The sequence below is a fragment of the Tamandua tetradactyla genome, chromosome 2 (genome assembly GCF_023851605.1).
Source record: "Tamandua tetradactyla isolate mTamTet1 chromosome 2, mTamTet1.pri, whole genome shotgun sequence".
Classification (NCBI taxonomy): domain Eukaryota; kingdom Metazoa; phylum Chordata; class Mammalia; order Pilosa; family Myrmecophagidae; genus Tamandua; species Tamandua tetradactyla.
Genome location: NC_135328.1, coordinates 18,793,360 through 18,819,846, shown reverse-complemented (window position 1 = coordinate 18,819,846; position 26,487 = coordinate 18,793,360). Strand labels below are relative to the sequence as shown.

The window sequence follows — 26,487 nt, the reverse complement described above, 5'->3', positions numbered from 1 at the left end:
CCAGGGACCCATCTGGGGTTGTAGGTTTCTGAAAAGTTACTCCAGTGCTTGGAACCCTTGTGGAAGCTTATATATTGCCATAGGTGTTCTTTAGGATTGGCTGGAATGGTCCTGGTTGGGGTTGGCAGGTTATGATAGGTAGCAAGGTCTAACTGAAGCTTGTGTGAGAGCAACCTCCAGAGTAGCCTCTTGACTCTATTTGAACTCTCTCTGCCACTGATAATTAATTACACTCCTTTCCCCCCTTTTGGACAAGATGGAATTGTTGATCCCACAGTGTCAGGTCTGGATTCATCCTCCCATGTTGCCAGGGATAGTTCCACCCCTGGATGTCATGTCCCATTTAGGGGGGTGGGCAATGATTTCACTTGCAGAGTTGGGCTTAGAGAGAGTGAGACCACATCTGAGCAACAAAAGAGGTGCTCCAGAAGTAACTCTTAGGCATGCCTATAGGTAGTCTAAGCTTCTCTGCTACCTACATAAGCTTCACAAGAGTAAGCCTCCTGATTGAGGGTATGGTCTATTGATTTGGGTGTCCCTTAAGTTTGACGCAGTATCAGGGGATTCCCTGATGGTAAGGTTTAATAGTTCCCCATCTTTCTCCCATCCCTCAGGGGACTTTGCCAATACTTTTTGATTATCTACTTAATATACTCTAGGATGTATCCAGGCATTACAATAATCTATACAGGATTAAAGGACTTCTTTCTTATTCTGGGCTCCCTGTGTTTCAGTTGTTCAAATGAGCTATATAGAGAGGTTGAATTAGATTATGCACTACTGAAAATTTCAGTTCCAGACAGAATAAACCTTTCTTCTATTGCCCTCAAAGAGTATGTGTGGTTCTAAAATATAGACACTGTCTTCCTTCCCCGTATGTTCTGAATTACTTTAACCCTAACCTGTTTGGCTTTATTCTTATTTCCAAATATCAGGTTATATATATATAAAACAGCCTCCCAAAATCCAGAAATAATAATCACCACTCCAGACTTAATGTGTCTGCTCTAAAAACTTACAATCCACGTCCCTGTTTTCTTATAAGCATTTTCTTAAGGTGACCATAGCATTCTTATTCTTTAGATTCTGGCTTATTTTGTCTCACCAAATGTCCCATATGTTCATTTACATCATTGCATGCCTCATGACTTTGTTCCTTTTTGTAGTTGCACAAACTTCATTCCAAGTATATTTCATTGTTTGCCAATTTACTTCTCTGTCAGTGCCCCTTCAGCCACCTGCATTCATGGTGCATCGTGTAGAGGGGCCCAAAGTCCACAGTCCATCAACATTCTCAATTTTAGATAATTTCATTGTTCCCAAGAGAAAGAAACCCAGTAAACACACCCATGCTAAACAGGAAATCTAAACCTCCTCTTAACTCTTGTCCCTACCCCCATTATTTACCTCTGCTGTTACTGTGGTAGTGCTGATGGTTTCCTTTAGAACATAGCTCAGAGCATGCACCCTGGACTTAAACACTCTTTGTACAAGAATCATGTCTTTGAATTAATTCTTGCAAGACCTAATTCATATTTCTAGTGTTAATCAGTGGCATATGTAGGTCTATACAACCCCCTTCAATCTTGTTCATCTTCCGTATGGTAATATTACTTATAGACCCACTAGAGAACCACCTTCACTCCTATCTGTTCCCTTACATTGGAGTTCAACCTCATTAGCTTGGTACCTACGTTACAACTGATGAAAGAATGTTATAAAATTATGCAACTTTTATATATAGTCTATAGGTTACAGTAGAGCTCACTTTTATGTTATATAGTCCCATGGTTGTTTTTAAAAATATTCTAATAACAAATAAGCAACCTAAAATTTCCCGTTAACTATATTCAAACATATAATACAGTGGTGCTAATTGCATTCATATTTTTGTACTGCATCACCACCATTTATTACCAACACACTTTCATCTTCCCAAACAGAAATTCTGTACCTATTAAGCATTAAGTATCAATTCCCCATTTCCTGTCCCCACTCTGGTCCCTGGTAACCTGTATTCTAGTTTTGTACTCTATGAACTTGCTTATTCTATTTATTTCTTTTAAGTGAAATCATGCAATATTTGTCCTCTGCATCTGGCTTACTTCACTCGACATGTTGTCTTCAAGGTGTCACACGGGTGAAGCTTTATTCCTCTTTATAGCTGAATAATAATATTCCGTAGTCTATATGTGACGTGTTTTTGTGTGCTGTATGGCAGGGGTCATGTTTCATTCTTCTTTCATGTGATTATTCCCTTATTGTAGCACCTATTTGTTGGACTTTTGTTTTCTTGTTTGTTTTTTGGGAAGTGCATGGGTTGGGAGTCAAACCCAGGTCTCCTGCATGGCAGGCGAGAATTCTACCACTGAGCTACCCTTGCACCCCTGTATACCATAGTTTGTTTATCGATTCATCATTTGTGTACAAGTCCTTTACATCCTTGATTCTTTTAGATATTATTGTAAAAAAGGATTATTCTTGATTTTTCTCTTCAGAATGTTGAATTACTAGCATATAGAAATGCTAATGATGATCTTTTATCCCAGCACTTTGCTGAATTAGTTTATTAGCTCTAATAGGTTTTATTGTAGATGTTTCAGGTTTTTTTTTTTTTTTTTTTTTAATGTATAGGAGCATCTGCAAGCAGGGAAAATTTTACATCTTCCTTTCCAAGTTAGATGCCTTTTATTTCTTTTTCTTGCCTAACTGTTCTGGTTAGAATATCCAATACAATGTTAAATAACAGGGGTGACATCCTTGCCTTGATTCTAATTTTAAGGGGAAAGCTTTCAGTCTATTGTATTGTGTATGATGTTAGTGTGGGTTTTTGTATATGCCTTTATCATGTTCCAACTTTTCTGCTTGTTTAATAAAAATGTTGCTGAATTTTGTCAAATGCTTTTATTTGCTAAGGTTGAAATGATCGTGTGATTTTCCCCTTCATTTTATTAATGAGGCATATTACATTTTTTAATTTTCTTATGCTGAACCACCCTTGCATTCCTGAGATAATCCCACTTAATGTGCTGTTGGATTGAGTTTGCTAATGCATATATATATATATATATATATATATATATATATATATTTTTTTTTTTTTTTTTTGCAAAAAAGCAGTAAATTTCAAAGCACATCACAGCAGTTAGTTGTAGAACAGGTTTCAGAGTTTGACATGGGTTGCAATTCCACATTTTTTTTTTAGGTTTTTACTACTAGCTACTCCCAGACACTGAGAATTAAAAGAAATATCAATGGAGTGATTCATCAGTCATCTCATTTGTTAAACCCTACCTTCTCTGTATAATTCCACCATCACCATCTTTCTCCCACTCTTTAGGGGTGTTTGGACAATGCTCATTCTGACTTTTTCATATTGAAAGGGGCTGTTGATAATATGGGATGGGGGATGGAACTAGTTGATGTTCTGGAGAGGCTGGTCCTTCTGCATTTCACGTCATGTCTGGTCTATGGACCCATTTAGAGGTTATAGGTTTCTGGAAGTTACCTGTAAAATCTTATATAATGCTCTAGGTGTTCTCTAGGATTGGCAGGAATGGTTTTGGTTGGGGTTTGGCAAGTTATATTAGGTAGCAAGGTCTAACTGAAGCTGTGTAAGAGTGATCTCCAGAGTAGCCTCTTGACTCTATTTGAACTCTCTCAGCCACTGATACCTTATTTGTTACACTTCTTTTCCCCCTTTTGGTCAGGATGGCTCTGGTTCCAGGGCCAGGCTCTTCCCTGGGAGTCATCTCCCATGATGCCTGGGAGAGTTTCACCCCTGGATGTCATGTCCCACATAAGGGGGAGGTCAATGATTTCACTTGGAGGGTTGGGCTTAGAAAGAGACGGGCCACATCTGAGCAACAAGAGAGAGACTCTGGATGTGACTCTTGGTCATACTTGTAGGTAGGCTAAGCTTCTCTGCTACCTATATAAGCTTCACAAGGGTAAGCCTGAAGATCAAGGGCTTGGCCTATTGATTTTGGTGTCCCTAATCTTTGACACAGTATTCAAGGTTTCTCCAGTGGTAAAGTTCCATAGTTCCATTTTTTTTTCTTCCCTCAAAGAACTTTGCCAATACTTTTTCATTATCTGCTTAATATACTCTGGGATGTATTTAGGCTTACATTAAGCAGAAATAATTGAGTGTTTTAATTGACACCAAATATTTTGTGAGGAAATACAGCATCCAGTTGATTGGATTGAGATTAAAAAAAGCAACAAAACCTTCTGTACTCCTATTCTCACACACCAGTGCAAAAATAGGATATTCTTATAGTCTAGTATTGCATCTTGGGAAAATATTCTGGTCTGGGATATGCTGTTACTACATCTTCCTGGAGAGAGAGTTTGCAGGAATTCCTACTTTTGTTGTTTCAATAGGAAATACAAGGAAGCATATTTAAAAAAGTTGGGTGTATACTGTTGCTTACCATTCCCTGATGAGGAACTTAGAATACTTTTGACACTCAGAAGAGGGGATATCACCTTAGTGCATCTTTCCTTAAAGTTGACTATAGCACAAGTGAAGATTTGCTTTCTGATAACATAACGAAAGGGCTAGACCTTAATTATTATTTGTGCAACCACTGTATTTTGTAATTTTGTTACCTTTTAAAGGGAAATGCTTACATCCAAGCCTGTATACCAACAGAATCATTCCTAATCATTAATTGAAAATAGTCCTAAGTCAATATAGTCACCATGATGTTTCCTTTTTTTCTTTCTGCAAGTTAAGATAATTATAATAGCATTCTTTAAAAAATTTTTCCATAGTCCCTGAAATCACATAGCTCCTTTCCAGTAGTCTTGGAACCAGTCATCCTTATTTAAATCAATTTACAGTTTAATACAATACTTCAATAAATTGCATCAGAATTCACTTTTAATGCCAAGATTCTGCTTTATTCTGAACACAAACTCCCTATATAGCTAGCAGGAATGGAAGGCTTTGGCCATCATGAATTTTACTATATTTTGACAGCAATGAAAGACAGACTATTTATAGTACATCACTTATATTTTCTTAGGTAGAGGTTGTCACTGGATGGCCAGATGAGTACAATAAAACACTTATTTTGGGATTGAATCCAAAATCAAAATTTTAAAATTTTATGCCATTTTCTAGGTCAGATAACTTGGGAATCTGATTAAACTTATGGTCCCCCCCCCCCCAAAAAAAAGCCGTATATGAACAAACAAGCTCTATTTTGCATATAATTTCAAAGGTTTCTTCACTTACTGATGTTATTTGTGTACCATTTGCAGGCTAAGAAACGTTAACTTCTTACACCATTTGTCCATAGGAAGTGGACCATCTGGAGTCTCCATTTTCCTTGTCTTTAGAGAATTATATATAACAGTTGGTCCAGTAAAGCTCTTGGACACTGTTTTCATGATATAATGAATAGGTGTTCTGCACTAGATCTAAAGCTGAAAACGGTGGAGATTTTGTTTGGTGCCAAAAGTTGGGAATGCATTCCTTTTATTTTCAGCATTTCATTTATCTTCCTTATTTTCTAATCACATAATATCCTGTCTTTTTCACCCCCAGGAGAAGGTTTTTTTCTAGGATTAATTGATTTGTATGGTAGTTTGGGTGGCCTGGTTGAATTCCAGGCCAGCCTCCTGGCCAGTCGTGGCTTTGCTTCTTTGGCTTTAGCTTACTTTAACTATGAAGACCTGCCCTCCCATTTGAAGCAGGTGGATTTGGAGTATTTTGAAGAGGCTGCCAACTTTCTCTTGAGACATCTTAAGGTAACTTTTGTCTCTTCAATAGATTTCAGAACCTTTTCCTTATTAACTGGAACATTCATCCTTCAAATATGATTCCATTTTGGTGACCAAGATTCTCTATTACGGGCATGTCTATTCCTTTAGTATATTTCTTTGTCCCAGTATTTTCTGTTCAGAAAGATAAATTACATAGGAAGGTTAGCAATTTTTACAGCTTGGTGGCTAAAGGAATAGGTGCTGGATTCAATCAAAACTTGGTGTGTTTAATTTCTGGTTCCATTACTAGTTGAATTATGTTTAATGTCTGGCCTCACCACTCATTGGTTTTGTAACTTCATGGGAATCACATATAGTCTCTGTTTCCAGTTTCCTTGTGTATAAAATAAAATTATAATAGGGGTTGTGGAGAATAATAAAATAGGGATACTTCCAACTTTATAGAGTTTTTCAAAAATTAAGGGATGGAATCCTTATAAACGTCTTCGCATAATACCTTTACAGTGGATAGTTACTATTTGATAAACGTTAATTATTATTTTTGTTGGCAGTATCCCCATTTTCCTTGATGTAACTTCAGAGTCTCAAGGAAGATCTTAGTTTTCTCAACAGTATACTAATACTGTTAAATTCAGTGCCTCTTCCACCTCTAAACTAAATTGAATACATTTAGAAGATATGGTTATTTTCCATGATTTTCAATTTTTTTTCAAAAAACACATTGTTGAATAATTACAGTTTCAGCTTTTAGAAAGGACTGTTAAATAATCTGGAATTATTGGGATGTTAAAAACCATGCAGAAAAGTACAGCAATGTCACATAATCCCTTCTCTTCTTTTCCTCCATCTCTACTTACTACCATAAGTCTTGTAAAAAATGAGTTCTGGATTCAGTGGTGTGTTAGTTAGGGTTCTCTAGAGAAACAAAACCAACAGGAGTAATCTATAAGTATGAGATTTATAAATGTGTCTCAACCAACCATGAGAATGGAAGAGTCCAAAATCCTTAGGGCAGATGTGAAGCTAGGGATTCTGATAAAGGGTCTGGAAGAACTTCAGAGGAGAGACTCACTGGCTGAAGAACCAATGAAAGGATCTCTCTTCTTCCCTAAAAACTTCAATTAATTGAATTATCTTGCTGTGGGAGACATGCCTTAGTTGATGTAATCAACTGTAATCAGCCACAGATGCTATCAAATGACTGATGATTTAATACACCAGCCTTCCAGTCCATCAATCAGCCATGAAATATCCTTGCAGCAATGGTCAGACCAGTGCTTGCCTGACCAGAAAACTGGGCCTGAAATCAACTGGCCAACTTGACACAAGAACCTAACCATAGCAGTTCACCTCTTGTCAACTTGGAAGCTATACATATCACCTTGAAACATGCTTAATTTCCAAATAAAACACAATAACAGGCATATATTTCACCTAATAATACTCAACTGTCCGGTGTACAACCAGAAATGCACTATATCCCTCCAAAATAAGGTACAAGTCCTTAGGTAACATTCACCCTTATACTTCATATCCTATGATTTAAATACTATGACATGAACAATATAACTTATGTTATATAAGAGGAAAACAAAATATTTTCTTATGTAGAAATGCAAACATACTCATAACAAAACAGGGAAGAAATACTCCTACAATCGCAGTCCTCATTTCTGTAACTGACTGGTCTCATGGTCATAGTTCATATTTATCACTGTCTTCTTCTACTACCCTTTCCATGTTCCCTTTACCCTCAACAAGCACTTCAGCTGGTTTTTGTTCTTTGCCAAGTGGGGTGACTCTGCCCTTACTTCCTTAAGTTTCTGGGCCATCGGTAGTCCTGCCTGGATTGGGTTGCTGCAATTTTCCATTAACTTTAATCACAGGACATGTAGTACTAAGAGACACCCTAAGGGATCACCTGATTGCCAGGTAAATTCTTTACCTCCATTGTGTGGTTGTAGTCCTATTTCCCCTTGATAATAAAGATCAGTCACCCCAGACAGAACAGTAATCCCTTTTGTACCTGTTGTTTTGGTGGCATGAGAAGCCCAAAGTGGCTAGGTGGCAGTCTTAATTTCCAGTTCAGTAGAATCATTGTTGTGTTTTCTGGAAGGAGCACTTCTCCGTTTGGAACTAAGACCTTTAGACCAGCAGAGCTAAGGTTTCAGGGACAGGAAGAAAAAATTTTCCTAGTGGGTCGCTGGGAGTGATAGTAAATAGTGCCACTCCCATTTCCACCTCTTCATTCCTGGACCCAAGAATCCCGGCTATGGGAGAAACAGCACCATAGGCTAGAGACTGTTTCAGAGCATACACAGCCTCCAGGAGAACATTGCTCCAGTCTTACAAAGTATTGTCATCATATTTGGGTCTTCAAAAGGTCATTCCATTGTTCTATCAACCCAGCTGCCTCTAATAGAGAACATGGTAAGACCAGAGAATTCAATGAGCATGTGCCCATTTCCTCATCTTATTTGCTGTGAAGTGGGTTCCTTAATCAGAAGCAATACTTTGTGGAATACCATGGCAGAGCATAAGGCAGTCTGTAAGTCCATGTATGGTTGTTTTCGCAGAAGCAGTGCATGCTGGAAAGCAAACCCATATCCAGAGTATGTGTCTATTCTAGTTAGAATAAATGATTGCCCCTTCCATGATGGAAGTGGCCCATTGTAATCAACCTGGCACCAGATTGCAGGCTGATCACCTTGGGGAGTGGTGCCATATGGGGACTGAGTGTGGGTCTATACTGCTAGCAGATTGGACCATTAGCAGGGGCCGTAGCCAGACCGGCCCTGGTGAGTAGAAGTCCATGTTACTGAGCCCATGCATAACCTCCATCCCTTCCACCATGTCTACTTTGTTCATGAGCTCATTGGGCAGTGGCAGGAGTGGCTGAGGAAATTGGATGTCTTGTATCCACAGAACAATTCATCTTATCCACTTGATTATTAAAATCTTCCTCTGCAGAAGTCACCCTCTGGTGAGGATTCACATGGGACACAAATATCTTTAAGTTCTTTGCCCACTCAGAAAGCTCTATACACATAAATCTTCCACAGACCTCTTTGTCACCACTTTTCCAATCATGGTCCTTCCAAGACCCTGACCATCTAGCTAAATCTGTAACAACAGCCCATAAATCAGTACACAGAAGCACCTCTTGCCAGTTCTCCTTTGAAGCAAAATGAACAACCAGGTGCATTGCTTGACGTTCTGCCCACTGGGAAGTTTTCTTCCTTTAAGGACATTGCAGAATGGGTTTGCAATGCTACAGCTGTCCACTTCCAGGTAGTCCCTTCATATCATGCAGAATCATCTGTTAACCAGGCCCAAGTTTTCTCTTCCTCAGTCAGCTGACTGCAGGGAACTCCCCAAGAGGCCATAGCTCTGGTCTTGGAAAGAGAAGGTAATAGGCAAGAGAGGTGGCCATGGGCATTTGGCCCACTTTCTCATGTAACTTATTTATACCTTTAGGACCTGCTCAAGCCCTATCTCTAATATACTATTTCCATTTTATTATGGAGTGCCGCTGTGCACACCCAACTTTGTCGCTTGGTAGGTTAAATAATACCCAGCTCATGATAGGTGACTCAGTTCTCATGGTAACTTGGTGACCCATGGTTAAGTTTTCAGTCCCTACTAAGGCCCAGTGGCAGACTAAAGGCCGTTTCTCAAAAGGAGAGTCATTATCTGCAGCAGTTGGTAAAGCTTTGCTTCAAAATCTTAAGGATTTGCGCTGTGATTCTTCTATAGGGGCCTGCCAAAGGCTCCAGGCAGCATCCCTACTTGCCACTGACACTTCCAGCACCATTGTATCTGTTGGATCATATGGCCCAAGTGGCAGAGCAGCTTGCATAGTAGCCTGGACATGTTGCAGGTGCCTCTTATGATCATAGGAGGGGCCAGATGCAGCAGCTTATCTTTCTTTTAGAAGGGATAACTTGACAATGCCCCACACCACTGGACACCTAGAAATTTCACTGGGGTGGAAGGCCCCTGTATTTTTGTTGGATGTATTTCCCTTCCCATGACTGCAAATGCCTTACCAATAAGTCTAGAGTAGTTCCTACTTCTTCTCACTAGGTCCAGTCAGTATGACATCATCAAAATAATGGACCAATGTGATGTCTTAAGGGAGGGAAATATAATCAAGGTTCCTGCGGGGAAGATTGTGATATAGGGCTGGGGAATTGATATACCACTGAGGCAGGACAGTGAAGATACCTGGCCTTGACAGCTGAATGCAAACTGTTTTTGGTGGTCCTTACTGACACCTATTGAGAAAAAATATTGATTTTTCAGATCAACAGCTGCATACCAGGTAGCAGGAAATGCATTGATTTGCTTAAGCAATGATACTACATCTGGAACAGCTGCTGCAGTCAGAGTTACCACCTGATTAGTTTATGATAATCCACTGTCATACTCCAAGTCACATCTGTTTTCTGTGTAGGCATAATAGGAGAATTGAATGGGGATGTGGTGGGAATCACCACCCCTGCATCCTTCAGGTATTTAGGAGTGGCACTAATCTCTACAATCCCTCCAGGAATGGTAATGCTTCTAATTTACTATGTTGTAAGGTAGGGGCCATTCTAGTGGTTTCTGCTTGGCCTTTCCTACCATAATAGCCCTCATCCCATGAATCCGAGAACTAATGTGGGGATTCAGTCAGCCAGTTGCTGATTCCAATTATGCATTCTGGAACTGGGGAAATAACCACTGAAAGAGTCTGAAGACCTACTGGACCCACAGTGAAATGGACCTGAGCTAAAACTTCATCGATCATCTGACCTTCATAAGCCCCTGCTCTAACTTGTGGACCAGTTAGAGTGATGTTTTGGTTCTCCTGAAATTAGTGTCACTTCTGAGCCAGTGTCCAATACTCACCCTAATATTTCATCATTTCCTTATCTTCAATGCACAGTCATCTGGTAAAAGGCCATGGGTCTCCCTGGGGAAAGCTGTGAGGAATGATCACAGCAAATTTTGGGTGCTGTAAAAATGCCCTGCCCCAGACGTAACTGCCCTCCTCCCCACCCTCATTTGAGGGGGTCTGGGTCTGTTAACTGACTCAAGTCTGGGAATTGATCAAGGGTCTAGGACTCTGTTTTTGTAATTTAAGTTAGACTTCTGTTCACTTGACCTGACATTCTTCCTCTTATACAACTCAAACAAGAATTTAATAGACTGTCTATCTGTTTTATTTCTAGGTACCCCATCATCTACTAGCCAATGCCACAAGTCTCTGTGAGTCAGATTATTTTGACTGCTGCTTTGAGTCTGCTGTCCATTATGTTGACCATGCCCACCTTGTCTATTGTGATTAACTATTGTCACATGGCTTCTGCCAACTCGGTATCAAAACATCCCCATTGTGGTTAAGGATTCCAGCTCAGTGATAGTAGTTCTGACAGTAATATCTGACCCTCAGAGAAGGGCAATTATAGCGCTCTTTAAAGATGATGAAGCTAGTCTCATGAATTTATTCCTCAAGGTTCTGGTGAAAGACGTGTCCTATGGACATTCTTGGGGTGTGTGACCAGATCTTCTATGATAAATCCACTCTAACATTCCCATCTCTCCAAGCCTCTGGATCCCCTCATCTATATTATACCAGAGCAGTTCTGGCATGTTGACATCAGGTATTGTTGTCAATAAAACACCTTTTCATCCATGTTTTAGCCAACTGTCCAAACAAACTGATAATATCCTTTCTAACCCCTTGAACTACAACATTGAATGCAGAATCTCTGCTTTTGGGCCCATATCAATAAATTCAGCTTTATCCGAATTTGTATTCCTTCCAACATTTTCCCACACCTTAATATCCATTCCCACACATATCCCTCTGATTTCTGTCTATATAGAGCGGAAAACTCATGCAGTTCTTTTGGGTAGAGCATATCTCCTCACAGGTGATACTTTATCTCATTTTTGGGACCTCTTGAAACTTTATTTATAGGACTGGGAGAAGAGAGAGCTGGTGGTGGTGGGTTATGAAAAGAAATAGTAGTGTCTTTCAAGACAATTACCTCAGGGCATTCCATTGCAGTTTCATGAGGTGAAACAGGATTAGTCACTTCAGACAGAGGAGTGAGGGCTGTTTACCTAGAACAGGGTTACAGGGTTAGCAGGCAGTGAAAGGTTAATCTCATTAGGTGGAGGTTGGATTGCAGACTCCTCTGGGGAGACTGGAGGCAGGCAAGCTCTGTCCTCAAGGCAGGCTCCAGGTAGGGAAGCACTTTCCTCAGGGCAGTGCATTACAAGCCTAACAAGCAAAAGCTTAGCAGAATCCTGGGATCCCATCTCCCCATCGCTATCATTTTGAAGCTGTATATCACTTTCCCACATTTCAAGATCCCATTCTTTTCCAGTCAAAGCCCTTAATTTAATAGCAGACACCCTGTAAATTTGAGATTTTAGTTTACATTTTTAATCTGCTACTCACACAATGAGACATCATGTCTGGATTTCAGAGATCTCAAGTCTGTAACCACAGGAAATAAGATTTTCTTTCAGGGCAATCATGGAAATTTTTACATGATTCATAGGGCACTTAAGGGGTGAATTCGAAGCCTTCAGCTCATTCCTTTCCCTCATCACTGCATCCAGCATGTCTAAAAACAACCAGCCAACATCATTATCAATCTTAATTCTGGAAAACTACATAAAGGTGCCAAAGACATTCTTATCCAGAGCCTTACCTCATATAATCCTAAATTAACAGAATCTAATGGTGATACTGAAAAGAGATTGTCCTTAGCTTGATAAATGGTAATATAATACTTTAACAACATGATCACATCACTATAATATTGCTATGATACTCCTTTGGCTTAATTGGAAACAATGAGGTTACATGATTTCTCCCTTATGCTGGCTAACTGTCTACTTGCTGCACGGCTTTTGCCTTTGTTGTCACCCACATGTGGGACCTGAAAAAGTATCCATCTTTCACTGTGATGTTTAACTTTCTGCTGAATAAATAGGAGAGGCAGCTTTTAAGTAGGATTCCGAGGATTGCAAATAAAAATATGGCGTGCCCCATTTAAATTTAAATTTCAGGTAAAGAATGAGTAAAGTCTTAGTACAAGTATGCCCCATACAATATTTGGACATACTTCAATTTAAAGATATTCTTTATATATCTGAAATTCAAATTTAACTGGTATTCTGTGTCTTCTTTTGCTACCCTAGTTTTTCAGCCATGGGCATTAACACAGAAAGCTGAAAATAAAAGGGCCTTTAGGCTTCATCAAATCCACCCTGTTATTTTCTAGATTAGAAGCAACATCCCAGAGAAGTAAAATCATGTTTCATATGATTGGTCACAGAGCTAATTATTGCATAAAACTGACTAGGCCTACACCAAGCTCTCCCGCCTGTAGGGTGGCAGGCCTTATAGACCCACCTGTTAATTTTAAGTACTTGTCTGTGGATTCTAAACTTCTATTTACCAGCTTTGGGGCAGAGATTATAAAAGGAGGTGAGGGCAGGAAGTGGAATTACATAAAACCTGCACATAATTGAAAAAGCAGGAATTGGCTCATGGGTGAAGAGCCCAGAGTCTGTCACACTGTGCCAAGAATGCTGTTCCTATTCCAACTTTTTTTTAAATCTAGGAATCTAAGCATCTGCTAAGTCTTCTAAGAAGCTTTCTTTATGTGCATATCCTCTGAATTAGGTGCCTGTGCTATGGGTACACCTGTGCATTTCTGCATCATAGCAATTAACAGTAACTCTATCTTTTCTCCTGTTTCTTCCACCTGGCATTGAACTCCTTGAGGGCAAGGACTGTATCTCTTATATCTTTATTTCTAGTCCCCACAAGGTGAGTGAGTTGCAAAGAAGGTCGCTTTAATGCCACACAATGATGGTAGAAGACAGAGCTTAGAGGAGTCTGAACATACTATTTCTGGTTCTATATTTTCATATTCCTCCTTCACCTTTGTTGTATATTTCAGAGGGGTCCCCTTCCCCCCATCACTGAAAATGTCTCTCTTCCTTTGTTTCTCCATTTTCTACTATAGCAACTCTGGAGTCCTCTGATGACTCTTCATGCTCAATCTTACTAATTTTAAATTCATCCTATTTCTTTTCCATCTTGATGCCTTTCCTCTGATGATCTAGGAAGCTGAGTTGATGTAAAAACTATTATTAGAATAATTTTCCCATAACTTGTGCTCATCATTGTTTTGATCCTATTTTCCTTGTTTTCCATGTTATGCTGGAATTATTTTGTGACTTTTCACACTTGACACTTAGAAGAGGGCTGAATACTTATATAGAAGTCAATGAAAAAGGTCAAATTATTGGAGAATGATTACCCAGTAAAATTGACTACATTTTTCAGAGTTACAGAACAGATGAAAATGGTTTGGGCACAATTGTTCGTTCACATTATTACTTGAGCTTTCATGATTAGGGGTTATACAGTATGCTAAGTGGAGAAAAGAATTCAATAATTGTTTCTATATCTTTTTCAGGTTTTCACCCAGGTGTGGGGGTGGTGTCTATAAGGAAGGGAACTGTGATTGGACTTTCTATGGCTATCAATTTGAAACAAGTCACAGCCACTTTATTAATGGGCTCACCATTGTTATAGGTGAGCCTCTCAAGTATCCCAACCAGTCCATTCAGCCCTTGAGCTTCTCTTCAGATCTTGTTTCCTTAGATGCCTTGGGGCTTTTACATTTGCATGATGTCCTGAATGACCCCCAAGCTGAGACCACTTTGCTTTCTCTCCTCCCCAATGAAAAGGCCTAGGGACATTTCCTTTTCATTGTTGGAGAAGACAGGAATGTCAACAGCAAACATTTGCCAAGTATGCCACAGAGCAACTGTGGAGAAATGGAAAGAACAACTGGACCCTACTCTCTTACCCTCAGGCAGGTCACCTCATAGAGCCTCCATATACCCCACTCTGCTATGCCTCCAAGTTACCTAAGAGTTTCTTCACTCTGTGTTGGAGTGGAGAGGTGATACCACATGCAGCTGCACAGGAATAGTCCTGGAAGGATCTGCAGAAGTTTCTTAGGCAGCATTTTATTCCACTTAGGACCAGCCAACTCTGAGAAGAGTAGATATTTCAGGATAATCAACAAGTAAATTGTTTCTCAGAAGCTTTTCTTGATTGTCTTCAATTTCTTTTAAAAAAAAGAAAAAAAATGAGTATAATTATGGAAGTTAATGGGAGGAGAATTGAGATTCTGAATGCCTTGATTTTGGTTTTCATTTACTTTTGTGTCATCCAGTAGCTATTTATAATTGGAAGAGGAGACCATAAAGAACCATAGGTCTTCAGAAAGGTCTTCTTTCGTGGAAATAATTTTAGAGATTTATCTACTATGAGTAATCCAGTTCACAATTATAAAGATTCTTAAATCAGAAAATATCAACCATGAAGCACAGCATAGCTTGGCTTACAAAAAAAAACAACAACATGAAAGGAACTTAGTAGTGACATTTGGCAATTTCTTAAGGCACAAAATGACTATGCTTTATTAATAAAGTTAATGCTTAGATATCTGAGACTTGAGTAAGGGCTTGCTATCTTTTTATCCCACCTGGAAAACAAGAGCTGTGTTAAGAATATGCATTATTTTCTGATTGGTACTGAAGATTATCTCTAGGAGATAAAACCAATGAACCTGTATATGATCAATTATTTTTAATCAATTATTTAATAAAATAAAAGAAAAAAAATAACTGTTTCACAACTTCTGCATCAAATTGGGCATTTCCAGAAATAATATGGGAGCAAGTTGAGATTGACAGAGTGAGAGCTAGGAGAAATAACCCAGGAATGTGAACAGGATGATTCTAGAGAGGATAGAGCAGCCCAAACTAACGTGTTCAAGGTAGAATAAGGCAAGTTTTTTAATGTTTCATATGCATCCCAGGTGTTTCTTTGTTATAGGAGCAGGGTATATAAAAATAAGGAAGTAGATTAGGCTGCACCAGCATGCTGGGAATAGAACATGAAGGATTATTAAAAGTCATGCAATGAATTTTTGCTTCATCCTGTAGGCAGTAGAAGACAGTGAGGAATTTAGAGTTGAAGAAAGACATAATCAGATATATATTTAGTAACTATAATTTTGTGTGCCCTGACCTTTACTTATCATTTTCAGGCCAGAATGCCTCTTTTTTGTTGTAAAGTGTGTGTTTATGCTTTGGGTAGAACCAGTGCTTCCCAGTTCCACACTCACAAAGTGGGCATATGGCACATAAGTGGCATATAGGAATATCTTGAGGCTTTGACTACAATGATTAGTTCAAAGAAGGACATGAAAACCAAACCCAGGAAAATCATAGCATAACCCTCCCCCAGAATTTTGGAATGGGTAGCTACATGGATGACGAAAACCTAGAGCTGCTAGCATCCATCCAACCCACCATGTATGAATGTACAAGAGAATAAAACGAAGTCAGAACAAGCCAGGTTTTAAAGATGGAGAATAGAAAGAAAGAGTCTTGGTGTAATCAGCAATGCATGGATCCAACAATGTTTATAGCTAATTTTGTCCCATGAATATATTTCTTTTTTCAGCCGATGCATTCCTATTTTCATTTACCAAACTTCAATCATTCTTGAGTAACTTTCAATATTTTTCCATATCCCTGTTTCACCTCTATTTTGATAAAAACTTTTTATTGCAAAGCATAATACACATAGAGAAAATATGGCAGAGTAGGCATTTGTCCTACTACAGTAGCATTGACATATCAAGCAAAACAAACAAACAAACAAAAAGAATCTAGAAAATCTGTGAGAATTACATTGTCAGATCTCTGGAAAACAGTCAGAGGTTTATGTCAAAAAAAGAAGCTCATAATCAAGACAAAGACAACTTAAAAATGGTCAGAAAGCATTGTGGCATTTTTATTTTCCCTTGCTTCAACCTCCTTCCCAGCTTGGCAGGGGCCTTGAAAACAGCAGTTTGCATTCCCAGTGCAAGACCCTGGTTACTGGCTCTAGAAGGAACAGCATAGACAGTAGTCACAAAGAATTGTATTCTTCTGTTCTAATGTGTATGAGCTCCCTGAAAGACTGACAAAAGGCACTTGTTTTCATTACACCTAACTGAGAACTCACTTAATGTGGAAAATAGTAGGTATCCCTTGGAAATATTTTAAAGCAAATGGAACAACCCACAGGCACCTGGGACAAAAGATTACAGATGAGGCATACAAAGAAGGACTGAAAGTCTGGGAGGAAATGATGGAGAGAGAGTTTCTTTGGAAAATTAGGGCATTCAAAAGCTACCACATTTACTGATGAATTTAGAAAGCCACATGCATCCCTAGGTCAGGATGCATGCTCAGAAAACACCTGGCAAGAGTCAAAGCTTTCACCTCTGGCTGATCGCTAGACTCAGGGCAAGGAGGAAGTGAAGACTAAGGCAGATTTGTCAATGATTCAGAAAAGCTTTGAAGAGTGTCCCAGGAAGGAGTCAATCTGCAAAGACGGGGGGAGGTACTTTTCTCTTTCTTTTCTCAGTTTGTCTATATCTATCTATTTATTATCTATCTATCTATCTGTCTGTCTATCTATCTATCTATCTGTCTGTCTGTCTGTCTATCTATTTGTCTAACTACTAGAAGCTCTCTATCAATCATATACCTTTTTTGGCTACAGATATTTAAAGAAATCTCTGTTAAAACACAAGCTAAGGAACAGACACTTAAAAGATCACAAACAAAAAAGAAAAAAGATTAAAAAATGAGTTAGAAATGTCACAAGCCAAGTTATAGGCCACATCAATCAGAAGAATCTGATTTCCAGATCTGCTACGTTATATTAAAAATGTACCAATTTTCCAATAATATTTTGAGGTATATAAAGTAATAATAAAGGATGCCCCCCTTTTTAAGAATAAACAAATTGAATATGAGGAAGCACTGAAATTGAATTTACTAAGCAAAGACTTTAAATCAACTGTCTTACATATGCTCAGAGAGGTAAAGGAAATCACGGACTAAGAGTTAAAGAAACCAGGCAACCAAAATATGAGCAATTAGAGAATATCAATGGATAGAAATTATAAAAAGGAACCAAACAAAGTCTTGAGCTGGAAAGTACTAAACTAAGCTATATAACTAAATACTAAAATGAAAGTTTCACTGGAGTTATTTGAGCTGCCAGAAGAAAGAATCAGCAGATTCGAAAATAGGTTAATCTAAATTATTCAGTCTGAGGACTAGAGAAAAAGAATAAATAAGGATGAATAGTGCCTAAGAGACCTGTGTAACACCATGAAGCATATCATCATTGCATAGTAAGAATGCCAGAATGAAAAAAGAGAGAGGCAGAAAATATATTTGAAGAAATAGTGACAGAAATCTTCCCAAACTTGATAAAAGACATGCACCTACACATTCAAAAAACTCAATTAACTCCAAGAAGGACCAAAGCATATGATTATCAAACTGTTGAGAACCAAGGTCAAAGATAGAATCTTGACATTGAGTACAAGGAATCAACAATAAGCTTATTGCAGATTCCTCATGGAGGTGAGAAGGGAATGGGATGATGTTCCTAAATAACTGAAAGAAAAAAATCTTCAACTGAGGATCATATATCTGGAGTTTTATTTTCCTGGCTGCTAAAGCAAATACCAGTCTGTGAGTTGATGCAGCAACAAGGATTCATGAGCTCACAGTTTTGAGGTTAGGAGAAGTCCAAACGTGAAACATCAGGAAGGTGTGTCTTTCTCCCCAAAGACTGTGGTGTTTTGTGTCTGGCTTCTGGTAATCCTTGTTCCTTGGTTTTTCTGTTACATGGCAATGCATATGGAAGTTTCTTCTCCTTTCTCTTCCGGGTTTTATTGACTTCCAGCTTCTGGCTGCTCCCTGTGGCTTGTAATTCTCTCTGACTTTCTCTGTAAGGCCATCAGTAACAGGAATATTACCGATCTTGATTCAATTGGGCCACAGTTTAATTGAAGTAACATCACCTCTTTACAATGGGTTCACACCCACAGGAATAGATTATGATTGAAAATACATTTCTTTTCTGGGTTACGTAACTCCAAACCAGCACTTCTGGCAAAATTATTCTTCAAAAATGAAGGAGAAGTTAAGATATTCACAGATAAGCAAAAGCTGGGGCATTTCATTGCTTGAAGACTGACACTACAAGAAATACTAAAGATAGACCTTCAGGTTGTGATTTTAGGATACTAGACATTAGCTCACAGCCATATGAGTAAATAAAGTACTCCATTAAATGTAACTACATATATAAAAGCCAGGATTATTATACTTTTGGTTTATAATGTTTGTTTTATATTCTATATGATTTAAAAGACAAGCACGTGAGACTATAATCTAAGTTAATGGGTACACAGTTGATCAAGATGTAATTTGTGACAACAACAACATAAAGGCAGGGGGACAGAGATGTATAGGAGCATAGTTTTCATAGCCTATTGTAGCTAGGTTGATGTCTGTGCTGGCATGAATCTATTACGTTCTCCAGAAGAGCCATGTTTAAATTTGACCCAATCTTATGGGCGCAGCTGTTTCTTTTGAGCCTGATTCAGTAGTGTAGGTTGGCAAGTTTTAATTAGATATCTCCACAGAGATGTGGCATTTCTAATTGCGGGTATAACCTCTTGATTAAATGGAGAAATGACTCTACCCATTCCAGGTATGTCTTCATTAGTTTACTGGAATCCTTTAAAAGAGGAAACATTTTGGAGAGAGCATAGAGCTGACAGAGCAGAGCTGATAAAGCAGAGCTGACACCGATGCTAACACTTGGAGCCCAGCAGACATTGACATGACAAAACCTGGAGAGAGCCAAGAGAAGCCAAGAGATGAAAGCCAACCCTGGAGAATCAAAGGAGGAACCCCTGCAGGAACCCCTACAGGAAGAGAGGCTGAAAGCAATGGAGCCCAGGAACAAGGAGCCAGCAGATGCCAGCCACATGAGTACCCAGCTGACAGAGGTGCTCCTGACCCATTGACCTTCCTTGAATTATGGTATCTTTCTCTGTATACCTTTGTTTGGACACTTTTATAGGCTTAGAACTGTAAACTTGTAACTTATTAAATTCCCCTTTTAAAAAGCCATTCCATCTCTGGTATATCACATTCTGGCAGCTTGCAAACTAACACAGTATCAATTCAAACTAGATTGTTAAGATTTAGGATGTTAATTGTAATCCCCATGGTAACCATTAAGAAAAAATCTAAACTATATAAACAAAGAGAAATGAAAAGGGAAACAAAAATGGTAGACTGCAAAGAAACAGAAACACAGAAAGCTACTGCTTGTGCCAAAATGACAAAAGGAAGCCCTGCCATACCAGGAATTATTGTCAATGTGAATGGGTTAAATTCACCACCAAAAAAGCAGAGATTGAAAAAATGGATTTAAAAACATAATCCAAATATATGTAGTACATAAACAACTCACTTTAGTTTTTTTTTCACATTCGTAGGCTCTGGGAATTGAACCTGGGTCTCCGGCATGGCAGGCAAGAATTCTGCCACTGAGCCACCATTTAAGCAACTCAGTTTAGATCCAAAAATGCAAATAGGTTGAAAGTGAAAAGATGGGAAAAACTATTCAAATGCTGATAGTAGCAAAAAGATAGCTATAGTGGTTATATTAATATCAGACAAATAGATTTTAAGTAAAAAATCATTACAAGAGAAAAGAAAACTTATATATTGAAAAAAGGTAAATTCATCAAGAAGATATAATAAATTAAAACATCCACACCAATTAAAAAGCCCCAGAATATTTGAAGAAAACATTGTCGGATTTGAAGGGAGAATTAAAAAGTTCTACAATAGTAGCTGGAGATATCAATATTCACCTTTCCATTATGGATAGAACATATAGACAGACCAATAAGGAAATAGAGGACTTGAAATACACTATAACCAATTATGATTAGATGATACATAAGAACACTTGTCTCCACAAAAGCAGAATACACATTCTTCTGAAGTGCAATGGAACACTCTCCAGAAGCCCATGAATTTGCAACAAAACAAGTCTCAATAACTTTTAAATAATCGAAGTCATACAAAGTATTTTCTTTGACCACAGTGGAATGAAGTAAGAAATACATCAAGAAAATTAAAATTGAAAAATTCCTGAATATATGGATAGCATATGCCTTTTTGGGGATGAAGAGTGGACTGTGGTGGGCTGAATTATGTTACCCAATAAAAACATGTTCTCAATTCTGATCTGCATTTCTGTGGGTGTGAACACATTGTAAATAGGACCTTTAAAAGATGCTATTTTTAGTTAAGATGTGAACCTACTGAATCAGGGTGGCCCTTAGTTCATATTATTAGAGGCTTATTAAAGAGAAGAAACTAGAAACCAGAAGTCTGAAAAAGCCACGGGGAGAAGACAGAAATAGAAGTCAGTGGAAACTAAAAGATCAGATATAAGGAGAAAGATCATCATGTGATGGGAAGCAGAGGTCCAAACAAAGTGTGATGGCTTTGTTCATGTGTCGTGTTGGCCAGGTGATGGTGTCCAGTTGTTTGGTCAAGCACGCATTGGCCTACCCATTGCTGTGAGGAAAATTCATGGACTTAAATCATCAGTACATTGATTGCATCCAAGGCTGATTGCACCAGCAATTGGCTAAGGGGAGTGTCTTCTGCAATGAGTGATGTTTAATCTAATCAGCTGAAGTCTTTAAAGGAGAAGTCATAAGAGAGAATCTGTTACTCCACTTCAGCCAAACAGCCTCTCTGGGGACTTTGTCAAAGGCAGTTTGTCACCTACCCTATGGAGTGCCAGTTTGTCACCTACCCTATGGAATTCAGGCTTCTGCATCCCCATAGATACATGAGACATTTTTATAAAATCTGATATTTACAGATATCTCCTGTTGGTTTTGTTTCCCTAGAGAACCCTGATGTGCCAGTTTGAAAATATTATGTACCCTAGAAAACCCATGTTTTAATCCTGATTCAATCTTGTGGAGGCATCCATTTCTTTTAATCATGATTCAATATTGTAGGTTGGAAATTTTTTTATTAGATTACAATCATGGAGATGTGACACACCCAATTTTGGGTGTAATCTTTTGATTAGATGGAGATGTGACTCCACCTTTTCCGGCGGGTCTTGATTAATTAACTAGAATCCTTTAAAAGAGGAAACATTTTTGAGGGAGTTAAAATCTACGGAAATGACAGAGCCAGATATAAATTTCACAGCAGAGCCGACACAATGGCTGACACTTGGGGAACAGAGACACAGATATTTGGAGATGCTTGTAGCTCAGCAGACATCACCATGAGATGTGGAGGAAACCAGAAGCTGTAAAGAGCCAAGGGAAGCTAAGAGAAGCCAAGAGATGAGGGGAAGCCCTAGAGAAGCAAAGTGAGGAACACCCACAGAGACAAAGGATGAAAGCAGTGGAGCCCAGGAGTGAGGGAACAGCAGATACAAGCCACATGACTACCAAGCTGACAGAGGTGTTCCTGACCCATCAACCTTTCTTGAGTTAAAGATTCTTTCCCTGGATGCCTTAGTTGGGACATTTTTTTAGGCTAAAAACTGTAAAGCTGTAACTTGTTAAATTCCCTTTTTAAAAGCCATTCCAGAATGACTATTCTGCCGCTTGCAAACTAACACACCTGACTACAATAGCTTTAGTAGTGGAGTGGTTCTTGAGAAATAGAATCTTAAAAATGTATTTTCGTAGTTGGTTTCCTACTCTGACTTGAACCAAAGGCACTAATGACTGCATTTCCAATAATCAACATGGCATGACATGGTTTTCAGAGATCTCAAGTCTTCAGCCAAAGGAAATAGAACTGCAACTACACAATGGTGGTAAACAGTTCTCCTGGAGATCCCTTGGGGCGTCTCTTATTCTACCATGCTTTGTGATTAAAGGCAATGGGAAACTGCAACAACACAACCCAGGCAGGACTACCAGTGGCCCAGAAATCAGGAATGAAGGTTTTGGTCACCTCAGGCAAAGAACTGTGGCCAGCTGAGGTGCCTGTTGAGAATAAAGGGCACATGGAATGGGTAGTGGACAAAGGTAGTAATAATATGAACTATGAATATGTGACCAGTTACATAAATGAGGACTAAAATGGTATGAATAGTTCTTCCTTGCTTTGTTATGAGTATGCTTGTATTTGCACACAAAGCAAATATCTTTGTTTTCCTCTCTATCTTATCCCCTTACATGGTCATAAGTTGCATTGTTCATGACATGGTACTTAAAGTATAGGTTAGAAAGTTTAGAAGTGGGTATTACCCAAAGACTTATACCCTCTTCTGGAGAGATTTAGTGCATTTCTGGTTGGATATACGACAATTGATTATTGTTAGATTAAAATGTGTCCTTATTTTTTACTTAGAGATTAAGCATGGTTTAAGCTGACATGTTTTAGTTGCTAGTTTGAGAAGGGGTGGACTGTGATGGGTTATGTTCCCATGTCATCTTGGCCAGGTGATGGTGCCCAGTTGTCTCATCCAGCAAACACTGGCCTACCTGTTACTGTGAGGACATTTTGTGGATTTAATCACCAGTACTTTAATAACATTTATGGCTTATTACATCTGCAGTCAGCTAAGGGGAGTGTCTTCTGCAATGGGTGGCATTTAATCTAATCAGTTGAAGGCTTTAAAGGTGAAGTCGGAAGAGACACTCACTGTCCCCTTCAGCTAGCCAGCCTCTCCTGAGGAATTCATCAAAGACATTCCTTGGAGTTGCCAGCTTCCCATCTGCCCTATGGAATTTGGACTCATGCATCCTCGCAGTTGCATGAGACACTTTTATAAAATCTGATATTTACAGATATCTCCTGTTGGTTCTGTTTCCCTAGAGAACCCTGAGTAATACACCAAGGAAACCAAGCATAGTGGCAAGTCAGCAGGACACTACAGATTTCAGGGGGAAATCATACTCTTGCTAATGCTTTGAGTTTTCACTCCTAGCTTTCCAAACCATGTGCCAATACATTTCTATTATTAAGTCAACTCATTGTGTGGTATTTTTCACAATCTGGCTAGCTGAGAGAACATTACACCAAAGTTCCTGTTGATCCACATTCTTTCCAATATTTCATTTTGTCAAACATTTAAAATGTTGTCCTTTAGGTGAGTGAGAAATGTACCTCATTCATTTTTGTGACTCCAAGTAAAAAATGCATCTATTCATATATATGTTCAGCATGCTTTTGTATCTTCTTCTGTGAAGAGTATATTCAAACCTTTTTCTTATTTTTTTCTGTTAGGTTTTTGTTTTCTTACTGATTTGTTGGAAAAAAGAGAGGGAAGAAAAGAGAAAGGTATGTTTTTCCATGCATTAGTGAGATTTATGTAAATATATTTATGTGTGTGTATATATATATGTATATATATATGAGTATATATAACAACAATCTTGTGAAAGTTTTCAGACATGTACTTTCTCTAAATTTCTGGACTTTATTTCTTTTTAATGCTGTTTTTGGCTGAACTGAAGTATGTAATTATTATTTTTTAACTTGGTGTTTATTTTGTTAGTTTTTGTAACAGCTTTATTGAGATCTACTTCACATACATATAGAACTCATTTAAGTGTATAATTAAATTCAATGCTTTTTAAAATATATTCACCAGTATATAATTGCAGAACATTTACATCACCTCAAAAAGAAAATCCTGAACCCATTCGCAATCACACACCATTTCCTCCTACTCCCATATTTTGCCAATCATGTATCTACTTTCTGCCTCTAAAATTTCTATAAATAGAACCCTACAACATATGGCCTTTTGTATCTGACTTCTTTCACTTAGAATAATGTTTCATAAGTTCATACATGTTATAACTATATCAGAACTTCATTCATTTAACAGCTGAATAATATTACTTTGTATGGATATACCACATTTTAATTTGTGCATCTATTTTTTACTGAGATATAATTTACACTTTTAAATTCACACTTTTGAACTGTACAGTTAAGTATTTTTTTCATATATTCACTGAGTTGTGAAACCATCACCACAAATTCCAGAATACTTTTAACCCATTGTAAGGGAAAGATAAATTTGTAGAGTCTGTACTGTTCAACCGATGTTGCCATTATGTTACCTTGGTAAGAAAGAGTTGAAGTGTGCACTCTAGCTGGGAGGACTGGCTATTCTCCCAGAATGAGGTGTACTTTGTAAAGATATCTAGACCCAAGGAAGCTCCTCTTGTCCCTAGCCAGTTCCCAGATAACCCTACTGGGCCCAGTTATGTAAGCTAATTGGAAGTTGGCCACTATTGTGCAAAGACATCATAAAAACTCAATGCAAGCAGTTAGAGAGAGAGAGAGAGAGCAGAATCTTATGAGGGAGGACAAAGAGAGTGTGGAATCTTATGAGAAAGAGAGAGCATCTCATCAGAATCTAATCTGGAAAAAGAATGCTTTGCCATGGAGTTTTACTAAGGAGACTCTGAATGCTGTCTCCAAGATTGCTGTGGATTTTTACTAATGAGATTTGGAATGCTGCTTCCGAGATTTCCCAGCACTTCTCTTCAGGTGTTGGTGCCATCTAATCTGTTGATGTAACTATGCCTTATTTTTGAAAGCTCTTTTAATTACTTTCCCATTAAAATCTGTTTTTATATTACTGAAGTCTGTGTCTGTGAATCCAAACCTATAAATTAAGTGCCCACAAATATCACCCTGCCTTATATGTGACACCCATACCCATTAGCTGCCACCCTTATTCCTCCCTCCCCAAGCTCCTGGAAACCACTAATTCTGTCTCTATCAGTTGGCCTATTCCGGACATTTAGTATGAGTGGAATCATACAGTATATGGCCCATTGTGTCCCACTTCATTCACTTAGAATAAGGTTTTACAAGGTTCATCCACATTGTATGTAGTATTTTTCTGGCTCAATACCATTCCATTTTTTGTATATACAGGCGTACTTTGTTTTATTGAACTTGCTTGATTGTAGTTCACAGATATTGCATTTTTTTTTTACAAAGTGATGATTTGTGTCAATTGTGCATCAAACAATCTGTTAGTACCATTTTTCCATTCATTCTCTTTGTGTTTCTGTGTCATATTTTGGTAATTCTTGTAATAGTTCAAATGTTTAGAATATGATATATTTTATGGTGGTCTGTGATCTTTAATGTTACCATTCTTTCAGGGTGCCATGAACCAATCCCATATTAGACAATTAATTTAATTGAAAAACGTCTTGTGCATTCTGACTGCTCCATTGATCAGCCATCCCCCCATTTCTCTCCCTCTCCTCAGGCCTTCCCTATTCCCTGAAACAAAAAAATACTGAAATTAGAATAATTAATAACCCTACAGTGACCTCTGAGTGTTCCAGTGAAAGGAAGAGTTGCACATTTCTCACTTTAAACTAAAAGCTAGGAAAGATTAAGCTTAGTAAAAAAGGCATATTGAAAGCCAAGATAAGATGAAAACCAGGCCCCTTGTGTCAAATGTTTAACCAAGTTATGAATGCAAAGTAAAAGTTTTTGAAGGAAGTTAAAGGTGCTACTCCAAAAAAAAGTACTACTCCAGTGGACATATGATGATAAAAATGTGAACTAGCCTTATTGCTGATATGGAGAAAATTTTAGTGCTCTGGATAGAAGATCAAATCAGCCATAATAGTCCCCTACGCTGGAAGCTATTTCAGAGCAAGGGCCTAATTCTCCAATTCTATGAAGGCTGAGAGAGGTGAGAAAGCTTCAGAAGAAAAGCTTGAAAACAGCAGAGGTTGGTTCATGAAGTTT

The 26,487-nt window shown here is 38.3% G+C and overlaps 1 protein-coding gene and 1 pseudogene across 2 annotated transcripts in view; both read left to right on the top strand.

Moving 5' to 3' along the window:
- The window catches only part of LOC143666861 (bile acid-CoA:amino acid N-acyltransferase-like), a 57,956-nt gene that overhangs the window by 17,699 nt on the left and 13,770 nt on the right, over positions 1 to 26,487 (top strand). Inside the window, exon 2 of one of the 2 annotated variants that reach the window (XM_077140403.1) lies at positions 23,983 to 24,036. The exons of the other annotated variant lie outside the window; for it this stretch is intronic. Coding sequence (XP_076996518.1) covers positions 23,983 to 24,036 — 54 coding nt within the window. The remainder of the gene's footprint in view (positions 1 to 23,982; positions 24,037 to 26,487) is intronic. 2 annotated transcript variants of the gene reach the window in all.
- On the top strand, positions 5,536 to 14,816 carry LOC143664963 (bile acid-CoA:amino acid N-acyltransferase-like; annotated as a pseudogene).